General features: G+C 40.4%; 1 protein-coding gene across 6 annotated transcripts; it reads right to left on the reverse strand.

The window, feature by feature from the left end:
* Nucleotides 1-217: 217 nt before the first annotated feature.
* On the reverse strand, nucleotides 218-9,988 carry LOC115774425 (microtubule-associated protein RP/EB family member 3-like). 6 transcript variants are annotated; one of them, XM_030721707.1, is made up of 8 exons: nucleotides 9,872-9,988; nucleotides 6,905-6,972; nucleotides 5,636-5,760; nucleotides 5,252-5,397; nucleotides 4,615-4,774; nucleotides 2,993-3,126; nucleotides 2,249-2,401; nucleotides 218-987 (listed from the first exon to the last, which is right to left on the reverse strand). In XM_030721707.1, exons 3-8 carry the CDS (start codon nucleotides 5,754-5,756, stop codon nucleotides 919-921), a joined length of 783 nt encoding a protein of 260 aa, XP_030577567.1. In that variant the 5' UTR covers nucleotides 5,757-5,760; nucleotides 6,905-6,972; nucleotides 9,872-9,988; the 3' UTR covers nucleotides 218-918. The 6 variants fall into 6 exon arrangements, with proteins under 6 accessions (XP_030577567.1, XP_030577564.1, XP_030577569.1 ...); XM_030721704.1 differs by having other exon boundaries at nucleotides 5,636-5,763; XM_030721709.1 differs by lacking the exon at nucleotides 9,872-9,988 and adding an exon at nucleotides 9,536-9,845.
* Nucleotides 9,989-11,497: the final 1,509 nt, after the last annotated feature.

An 11,497-nucleotide genomic window follows, 5' to 3' on the forward strand; every position in this document is an offset into this window, starting at 1 on the left:
AGTGCAAGACCTTCAATTTCTGCAAATCCAAAACCACATCTTGTTTTCTTCAGAAACTGTTTAGAGCAGATTAAAAAAGATAAATAAATAAAAACATAAATACATCATGCTGGTTCCTAAACAAGCTGTCAGGACAGTTTCACGAGCAAACCCTCCGCGGTGGAACGACTTAATGAATAAGAAAATATCTGTGATGTCTTTACTTCAAAATGGTGACTTTCTTTTTTTTTTTTTTTTATGTCGTACATGTGAGCAGTTCAAAGTCTGTGATATGTCTGTGGGCTAAACGTTCACATGTGTCACCATATTTGGCACATAGGCCACTCTCTGGAGAGGCTAAATGCCTTTTTATAATCTCAGTTTGAGACACTTCCTGCCAAAATCTCCTAAAACTGATCACATTATGTGGAAAACATTGTGTGGTTTCATATATAAACTCAGCAGAGAACCCTGATCAACGTGTGTGTCCATGTGTGGTCAACAATCAGAGTGCACGATGGGAGAAAGTGACCTGCCTCCTCAGACAGATTCATAGCACTCCAGTGCTGCATCCCTAAAATCTCACTGCTGTTATCCGTAAACCTGCGACACACCAGCAGGATGGAGAAGCCCCGCAGTGCAGCTGTCCTGTTGGGTTAGAACAAATCAAGTAAGCCAAGCCAGGCTGCTGGGTCCGAGTCCAGACCGGTCTGGGTTAAATGTCCTTTGCTTGTAAGAGTCTGGGAAGGAAGCTAGGCTGTACTACAAAGATGTCATGGAGATGGACAGCCGTGGATAAGAGGGGAGAAGTAAGGGAGTCTGCAAAATGTTAAACTAATTAGAGGAGAAAAAAAAGGGGGGGCAAAAATGACAATTATGGTCAGATTAAAGGATGAGAGGTTGAGTGGTGATGACGGTGATAAAGAGGAGAGGAAGAGCTCAGTACTCCTCCTGGTTTCCCCGTGCTCCTTCATCAATTTCCTCATCTTCTGGTGGTGCAAATCCCTCCTGAAAAGACAGATAATGTCAGTGTTTCAGGCTTTTCCAGCTGGGTGTCATTTTATGACAGTTTTTTCCTACATTTGTTCATAATCTCATTATTTTTAAAGACTTCCTCCTTGAGGCACTATAATACACAGCCATTTACTCTGACCTCTTTGTACCTCACTGAGGTGCTTTAAATCATACAGACAAGCTGCTTTCTAATTTTGTATCAATCTAATCAGATTTAAGTACAAAATGCTGGATTAGACAAAGTAGTAAAATACAGTTTTATAGGACAATAATGATGACATATAACAGGTCCTCACTAACAGGCAGACTGTGAGATTTTTCTGTTAACACTACAGTCTTTAAGTCTATTTTATGTGTAAAATGATTTTTGAATCTCTCTGACATGGGTCTTGTGTCATGCAGAGTATAGCCATCACCTGTCCCCACTCCCTCACTGGCTTCCAGTCACACTCCACTTAACAAAAAGTACCCAAGTACACTTGAGTTTGTCTCAGCATCTCAACCCTACCTCTCTCACATTTGCTAGTTTTAGGAAGTACTTGAAAAGCACTCATACAGAACACACTAAAGTCTGTGATTTTATGCATCTTGTGGTTTAACTGGAGCCATTTTTGAAAGCGGTGACAAGCTGCCCTCTCTCATGTCCTAGAGATCTATTAATCATAATTATCATTATTGTCACACATTATTGTCACAGCTGTAATTTAAGAGGCATCAGAGGTCTGTGTGGGCACTACATGCCCGAGTCTATTTGAACCTCACCACAGCCTGCACAGCATTCACATAAGTTAAACAAACTGGACTTTTCTCAGGCATGGTGCAGATCACCCTAAAATGTTTAAAATTCCAGAATCAGGAATTACAGGAATTATAATTAGCTGATTACCTGGGAAAACATGCATGACAAATGTTCAGATTTTCAGCCAGCAGTGCAGATTAAGTCCGAACGGAAGCTGATTTTCCCTGATAAACATTTGACTATTCAAACACTTGAATATTCTGTCAAACAGCAACAACACAACAGCTCTCACTTTTTGCAGGTGACATAAGTATGTGATACCTTCAGTAAGGAAGATAAGGAAGAAAACTGAATACTGTGGGAAATTAATTTTCTAATAACCAGTAAAAACATCGCCTGGTTTCCTGTATATTATCGCAAGATATTTTAGGAAAGACTGAGCCCAGTCCACCCACTCAAATTGCTGATCTGTGCTGCACTTCATGCATGTAAGTAAACACTCTGGCTTGTATTTACCTCTGTAGCATACAGTATGTCTATGATTTTGCTGAGGACTGGGTTGTTTTCACTTTCGTGCTCCTGACAGATGAGCTCAATGTCTCTCAGCTTCCCAAAGTAGAAGTCCCTCTCCTTCTCCAGCCCGTCTATGGTCATCTTCAGGTCGAGCACCTACAACCAGAAGAAGAGAAATGATGAGACAGCTGAAACAGCAAAGTGGTCTGACATTCAAAATAAAAGAACAAATAGATACAATACAGAAGAGATAACATGCTCACAAAGCTGCAGACTTTCAGGACAAAAAAAAAAAGTATGCATAAATTCAGTATGCTAATGTCCTCAATGAACTGACAGGATGTGAAAATTTGTTGACTCAGTCCATAAATCACTGCATCCTGATTTTACCATGAGGAACTCTGACCTTGTGATGACTATTTCATTATGGGAAACCTTTTCAGTATTTTCAGCAGGACACGTAAGCCAACATTTCCAATACTCTTAACCTTTCCCCACACATTGCTGGTGCTGAATCAAATAACCACTTCAAAGATTGGTCTCACTGCCAAAAAGCTGGCAGCACAAAATTTCTAGGCTCAAAGTTGAAACTACTGACATTTGGTAGAAAAGCGATTTCTGAGACACTTCCAAATCACCACCACCTTCGTGAATGCTGAAGGGTTTGATTAATTTATGCAATTTTGATGTGAGAGCTGCACAGGAGCTTACAGTGTTTTCTTGGGAAAGCAATCAGGGCAGTGATACCTGCTGGTTGAGCTCTATGAGCTCAGCATCTCCTCCATTACGTGTCACAGGAGGGTTCCTCCGGGCTGCTGCTGCTATCTGCCTCTGTGGGGTGGGGACACTCTTTGGTGCTGTGGGAGATGTTCTCATGGGACCTAAACGACACAAGCAAATGTTTACACATATATCCATAAATCTAATCATTTCTTCAGCCCTTAACTCCAAACCCCAAGAGTGTCTGCATTCAAATTTTCAGTCTTCAGTTTTCAGTCACTCCTGCCTGTCCAGTGGCTCATGCTTTACTCACTTTTCACATATGTAAACATGACCCAAAGTATGATTTAGAGCTAAGTCCTTCTAGAAGTAAGTTTACTAATTGGCAGCTATCTCTAGCAATATCTGAACCTGAAACTGCCACAAATCTCTACTTTGTGTCTGCATCAATGAAACAATATGACTGTCTAATAGGGTTCAGCCGTTGATTGTTTTTTGGGGGGGCAGCGGTGGGGCATAATCCTCCCACAGATTTATATTCAGGATCCTTTAAAGCCCCCATAATGGTCCACTTTAAGATATATTACTGTTGGTCATGCCTGCATACGCCTGGTTTGGAACTCTGTTTTTAATGCTGACTCACCATAAAATAACAAACCTCAGAGAACACAGGCTGCTGTGCAGCTCTGATGTTTAACACATTGTAGTTTGACTAAGAATTAACATCCATATACTACTCATTTTATTAGGTATACGAGTTCAACTGCTCATTAATGCTAACAATAATCAGCCAACCACATGGCAGCTACTCAAATGAATTCAGGCATGTAGACATGGTCAAGATGACCTGCTTCAAACCAAGCATCAGAATCGGGAAAAAAGTTGATCAAAGCGACTTTGAACATTGCACAGTTGTTGGCGCCAGATCGGTTGGTCTGAGTATTTCAGAAATTGCTGATCTGAGATTTTCCCACACCATCTCTAGAGTTTACAGAGAATGGTCCAAAAAACAGAAACTATCCAGTGAGCGGCAGTTCTCACTGGAAATGCCTTGTTGATGCCGGAGGTCAGAGTAGAGAGAATGGCCAGAGTGCTTCAAGCTGGAGGGCAGCAGAAACTCAGAGCGTGTTGTGCTTCAGAGATGCAGAAGAGCATCTCTGAAGCACAACACATTGAACCTTGAAGCAGATGGGCTACAGCAACAGAAGACCACACTGGATACCACTCCTGTCAGCTAACAACAGGAAACTGAGGCTGTGCTCACCAAAATAGGGCAAAAACTTCATGAAGCCCATGATGACCTACAATCTTGGATATTTCCTTGTAGCTTTTCCCATTATTAACACCATACATGCTGGGAAAAAACTAAAATTGTAATAAGACAAGAATTGATCCACTTAAGAATGAAAGAGAGATGATCAGAGCCCCAAATGCTGCCCACAACCAGCCAGAATAGAGCAAGCCATAAACCAAGTAACTCGCACTGCACACACATGCTGCATGGAGGGGATGTTACCTGAGCGAGAGAGCCTTTTAGGTTTGGGATGAATGGGTTTACCTGGGTTAAAGGTGGGGATGTGGTTGCATGAAGAGGTGAGAGCAGTGAAATGAAGGGTTTAAATTCGCACACAGTAATACATGGGTTATACCTGGATTAGGCGGAGGCGGCGTTCCTTCCTGGCCCTGCCGTGTCAGCAGGGGGTCGTATTCTTTCCCGTCATAGTTGGCGTCGAAAAACTTCTTAAACCACTGAAGGAACTCAAAGTTGTCCTGGAACTTCCCCTTCACCAACTTCTCCACAGGGATGATCTGAGAAGGACAAAGAGGAAACAGGAGGAAGGACTGTTACTGGAACTGCTATAATCAACAGTAAGCGAAGTAAACAGTGAAATGTTTTTAAATAGCAGGAGCAAAGATAACTGTGGCAAAACACATTCTTGAAATGTCAAGAAAGCCCACACTACAGGAACAGAGTGAGAAACTCCAGCACTCATCTTTAAGATAGTTAACATGTTATTGCCTTTCCTCACTGCTCTTTTGTCTGTCAAGGCAAACGTTCCAAAAAATTAATATTCATAACAATAAAAAAGACAACTTTATCTATAGTACAATTAAAAACTATCTATAGTACAATTAGAGGCAATGCCATTTAGCCTGTAAAACAATATACACTGACTTAGGATGCATTCATAGACGCTAAAAAAATTGTATTTTTTCGGATATGATGGCACTGTATCATTAGCCTGAAATCATAAGAACAAATAACAGTTGGTTTTCTGCTCCCACCTTGTCCACACTCATTCTCTTGAATGCAGCCTGTAAGACCTTGAAATTGTGGATGTATTCGTGCTCCAGTTTTGCGTTGAACTTGACCTTCTTCAGCAATATGCAGCCTGGAAACAGCATGTCCATGAACTGGCAATAAGCAGAGCCTGGAAAAACACACCAGAAACAGAAAGTGAAGAAAAACATTTAGTTTAGAGAGTACCTTCACACCCAGCCTAACTCCACCCACTGGATCACTGTGTAAAACACAACAAAATCTCCCAGACCTAGACAAGGGGTGCAGGCTGTTGTATTGGATGTTACTGTAACACACTGCAAAAGCGCTTCTTTTGCTCAGTGGTTTGACTTTAATTTGAAGCTTTTTCATGAAAACCGTGTGCTTACCTGAACACAGCTGCTCGATCTTTGTGTAGCTGAGCTGTAGAGAGTCATTGACCCATGCCAGCATGTCATGGCGACTCAGGTTCTCTATGGTCATAGAGGTGGAGTAGACATTCACCGCCATCCTCCTGCTACACACACACACACGCACACAAACACACACACACATCTGATTAATGTAAACTTTTTTATATTTATATAATATAAAACTAAGTGACCATATATAAATGAGAATATGTGTATACACTTAATGCTCTACAGTCAGAATGGCAATAAGAGGCATGTTTATGGAATTCTTTTGCTTTTTGCCAGAGGTGGGAAGTAACGAACTACAAGGAGTACTGTACTTAAGGAGATTTTTCAGGTATCTGTACTTTACTTAAGTATTTATTTTTCTGACCGCTTTTTACTTTTACTCCCTACCCAAATATCTTTACTTTCTACTCCTTACATTTTCAAAACAGGCTTGTTACTTTAGGTTTAACATCGAAGGGAAGCTTTTTTCTGGTCACTGTGCACCTTCAAACATCAAATCAATCTGAGCCTAAATGGAGGAACAAAAACACACAAAAGCCAGTCCTGCTGGAGTAGCCTCCATTAGCGAGGCTTATCGCATACATGAAATGATAAAACCCTATTATTTAGAGGACAGGAGAGGAAGAAAAGAGCTTATATTTAAAAGTAAGGACTGCTCAGCAACGTCTGATAAAGTGAAAACTTAAAGCTTTCTTGTAATGTCCTCTTTTTTAAAAATCAGATCTTGGATCTGTATATGATGTGAAGTTATGTTTTTTCATACTGTGAAACATCCTGAAAAACAAACTGAGGTATAATAACTTTATGCTATTCAAAGCTTGCATGACTATACTGCAGTTTAGTGCAGGATAAACAGGTTAGTTTGCTGTACTGTATTTACAGTAACGCTCTGTCGGTCCACAGCAGCAGAGGTGTTTGTCATCAGTCAGGTTACATCAAGTCTAGCAGAGATGACTTTTAATTGAAGCTGACAATGCTTAGATTCATTCACTAAATGCAGTACTTCAACTTTTACCAGAGTATTTTTTAACACAAGTACCTGTACTACTTAAGTACAGAATGATGGACAACACAGGCACCGTCTGGTAATTCCGAATGACCTATTACATCTCCATCTTCATGTTTTAGCCCTGCATGTATGCTTTTTCAAGGAGGCAGAAGTGAGGAAAAAAATAAAAATGAGGCTCAAGTTAACTTGCTTCATAATAGAATATATAATAGCATGCATTTACTCACTTGTGCTGGGTGTGTGTTGGTGTGTACTGTTAAGAACTGGGTTGTGCTTGACCACCTTATAGAAAGACCTGGAGACAAAAAAAGAGTATTATGTAGAGCACGTGTCAAACTCAAGGGCCGAGATGATTTCATGTGGCTATGATTAATGGCCCGCCAGAAAATAGTAAATATCCCTGACAGAATCTTCCTAAAGGGATTAATAAAGTTTCATCTAATCTAAAAGCATTCTATTCTATATTTAATATGCCTCATTACATGTGCATTACGCCCTGCAACAGGCTGGCGACCTGTTCAGGGTGTACCCCGCCTCTCGCCCTATGACAGCTGGGATAGGCTCCAGCCCCCCCGCGACCCTTAACAGGATGAGCGGAAGCGAATGGATGGATGGATGGATGGACATGTGCATTACAATTTAAAGATCAAAGTGGGTTTAGACATGCAAAAAACATTATTTTGAAACAAAACAAAACAAAAAATTTTCACCCACAATAGAAATGGACCGAAACTGAACAGAATCCGAAACAAAAAAAAAACTACAAATCATAACAACTGTAACACCTCTGCCTTTAACTGAAAGGTCATGAAGTTTACCCCCTAGCAGGGGTTACAGAGGGACATGTCACAGAAAAACTGAGGCCGGGCCTCTAATCCCTGCCCAGTTAATCCTGTTAGCCCAGGTTCAACATGCTTTGCCCATCGCAGTTCAGACCGCCTGTAGGTGTGTCAAACAAACATAAAAACCAACCCAGCAGCAACACATCACACTGACAGTATGAGATAAGGAAAAATCCAACAATACCACAGCATGTCCTGTGAGTTGACGGCCTCCAAAGTAAACACAATATGAGATGTTGTGCCGAACAATCACTTCCTGTCTACAGCCAGTGAATCAGCCAGATATTCCAGTATTTCAGTGTCTGAACACAGAGAGTCCTCATTTAAAATAGTTCAGCTACTCTGTGAACTGTAATCAGTGAAATAATGAGGTCTGCTCTGTGACTCTTTCACCCACTCATTATGCAAAGTGGACAGTTATTCAAACAACATTTAGGTCACTGCAACCTGTGAGGCAAATTATTCAATAGTTACACGACACTACAACAACTCACAGCTGTATTTATTTCTTATCAGCACAGCTAAAATGACACCCGAGCTGGCCACAATTTTTAGGTCATGAAAGGAAATGAAGCTTAAGTCATAGTCAGGTGAGACATGTAAGGATACTTCATAAACACACCTGCTGTCACAGCCATCAAAACTTGAGTACAGACTGATTGATCACTAAAGCTATGTAACATTATTCAGCTTGTGACTTCTTGTCTGATGGTACTTTTGGACACTAATCTGATTGATCTATATTTAGATTAATAATCAACCCAAATTATATCACCAGTTAGTATCATTTAATACCTAACAGATCCACTTGTGTGAAGATTTAAATGCTTTGGGAGCACCACAATACACACATAAAGAACAGACATGCATACACAAGAAAGAGGCTTAAGTGGACTAGTGATTCTGATTCTTTACTAAGTTGTTTATATGTAGACACAACACTGGTTCATCCCTTGAGTTAGGTGTGTGTTTTATGTTTGAATGATTCATAGGTCAATGTTAAGTGGCTTAACAAACAAAAAGACATTTTTCTGAAAATGGTCAGGTACACAGACTGGACTGAAAATTTGTGAAAAAGCAGCCAATGTCCAAAGAAAAACTTTAACCTTCAGAAAAGTTGGTGAACTACTGATCAAGAATACTCTAAAAAATTACAAGAAAAATATGTATGGATGAAACTTCAGGCCAGTGATGGTCTTTCCATGAAACCACCTGTTTGAATGGTTTAAATGTAAAGAATAGATGTGGTTTTAGTTGTTCCCATCCATTTTTCACAGAAGCAGCACAACTAAATTCAAATGAAAGCTGTCTGCAGACAAACTGCTGGTTTAGTATGTCATGATAGTTGCATTTTCAGATTTCTTGTAACATTTGCTGAAGGCTAACAACACTTGTCCTTCCTCTCTCTAGCAGAGATATCTGAAGGCGTTCAGGTTTATTTATTAACCAAAGCTTTAAAATAAATGTATTTTAAGGCTTTAGTTAGTAATTACCTTTCTAATATTGATTTATCACATATGAAATACGAAGTTACGACTAAATTATGTTGATAGATTAACCTATAAAGTGATTGCACTGGTTTGTTTTGTGGTCCACTAACGTCTGATCTACTGGAGGAAAAATGTTACAAACAATTAAATAACACAGCATAAAATGTTCCTAATTAAAAATTAACTAACAATAATTTCATATTTTATACGGAAGCACTTATGGAATAATACCGTATTTCAGAGATTTCAAAGGGTCCTTTGTCAATAGGTCTTTAATCAGATAATGAGATAAATCTGATAAAACTGCACTTTTATTATCAGCAGAGGTAGTTTTGCATTTTATAGTCTGGTCTAAGCAGGCCATAAACCTGTGGTAATATAATAGTTATGAACCACGGTTAACGGCTGAACTTTGCTGCCGCTGTCGGTCGGTCTCACGGCTCCAGCTCGGTGTTTTGACAGTTGACGTTACAACCGTTTCACCGCTGCCTCTCACCGCTCAGCTAGCTCCCGGCTAACTGCTCACCTTGTCGTGACCACCGCTGGTGGTGGGGTTCCGTGGGTGTTTGGCTTCTGTTGTTTTAAATAAGCCCATTTCTCCAGCTTATTTAATTTCCTCACACTTGTACCAGCTAACTTAGAACACATCCGAGAGTAACTGAAAACGCGACTTTTCCAAGCTAACGTTACCCCCCTCTGGAGGCCTTTTCGATAATACACACACGCACGTTACCAGCGAGCGGCTGGCTGTCACCTACGGGACGGCTGGAGACTTAATCCCGTGAAAGAGTCACAGAGACGGTCAGACAGCACAGACTGGGCCCTGTGGAAGGCCATTTTCAGTAAAGTTGTTGTTACTCACTGAGGAAGCCGCCGTCCCGTTGTTTCTGCTGATGGGCTTTCCGTTGCTATAACCCCGACTGTTGCCCCTGCAAGTTGCGCGAGACTCCGACCCACTAAGCCACCAGCACTGCGCATGCGCGGGGCAGTGTCTGCATTTTACAGCGGTTTCATTGAAACTGTGCCCTGAAGGCGGCCATGATGGAGACAGGTTCTAGCACAGTGACTGCGACGCAGTGTTTTGTTTTGTTTTGTGGAAGAAGCTCGCAGTGTAGCATTTAATCAGGATAAATACAATACAAGTTGCCTGAAAGATGTTATAAAAAATAATTTAGTAAGCGGCAGTCTGAAGTTGCTCCCAGTTGATGGCATGGTAATATTCGCTCACTGAAGTAATGACACCAACCCTCTTACACCTTCACCGTATTCCCTTTCGCTTCTCATCTCATTGGTGCTTTCATGCTGTTGTTAATAAAGTTGTGGTCCCGGTACTTCACCGTGTAGAGAACAGGACCGAGCATAATCAGTAATGTGGCAGATAATTTCAAATGCAACTTTTCAAACCGCTTAATGTTACGAAACAAACTGCTTCTGGGGAGTTTTTGTCACACAGTGTGTCTGAGTTTGAAGTTAAGTTTACAGCTGTGTTTTCCAGGTGGGATAAAACGTCAGTGTGCAAAACTCAGAGATGGAGAAAGATGTAAGAAAGAGAAGATAAGAGGTTTACAAAGGTAAGGACTAGTGACATTTGATAAACTAAAAATTTCTATGTAATATCCTCATTTAGTTTCGATTTTTTTTTTTATCAGATATTGGCTCTATACATGATGTGTTTCTGAAGTTATGCTATTGTGAAACATCTTGCAAAACAAAGTGTGGTGTACAGCAATGTGTTGGTCTGGTGAAGGAGGAGGCTGTGACCTTCGTGGTCAACTCAAGTGTAGGAGAGATCAATTTAAATTTAAAGTGATGATGATTAGATTTACTATTTATTAAAGAAGGAGCTGGATCTGAAAAACTGTAAGATTTCAATTTGGTGATGTCAAAGAAAGAGCTGAAACCCAGGAATTTAGTTTTCTGTTTTTCAATTCTAAGCCAGCTCCTCTATCTGGAAGGAAGGAAGAAAGGAAGGAAACTCATTTAATCACTAAAGCAGTCTCAAATCTTTTATTGCCAGTTTACAGCTCATAAATGGAGTTAAGAGAAAACAAAGGTCAAAACAACAAACAAAACAAAACTATAGAGGAAAAGAAATTCCACCTTAACTGAAACTAGACAAGGCAGGGTACACCCTGGACAGGTCACCCGCCTGTCGTAGGGCTAACACAGAGAGACAGACAACCATTCACACTCACATTCACACCTATGGGCAATTTAGAATTACCAATTAACCTAATCTCAGTAACAGTTTTTTTATTTTCTTAAATGTTATTAAAATGCTCTGACTAGGAGACACGCTGGTCCTGTATTATAACTCAAAATACTTTCATCTGAATCAATTGGTTTACATTCAGGTGTGGTATGGATCTGAGGAGTTCATGAGTATCAGCTGCCATCTTTGTTGGCTTTGATCCACTGACTCAGAGCTCATAAATCATCTCTCCACACATTCTTTAACTCCTCATAGTTATCAGCTGACTGATATATT

This window comes from Archocentrus centrarchus, chromosome 24 (assembly GCF_007364275.1).
Source record: "Archocentrus centrarchus isolate MPI-CPG fArcCen1 chromosome 24, fArcCen1, whole genome shotgun sequence".
Classification (NCBI taxonomy): Eukaryota; Metazoa; Chordata; class Actinopteri; order Cichliformes; family Cichlidae; genus Archocentrus; species Archocentrus centrarchus.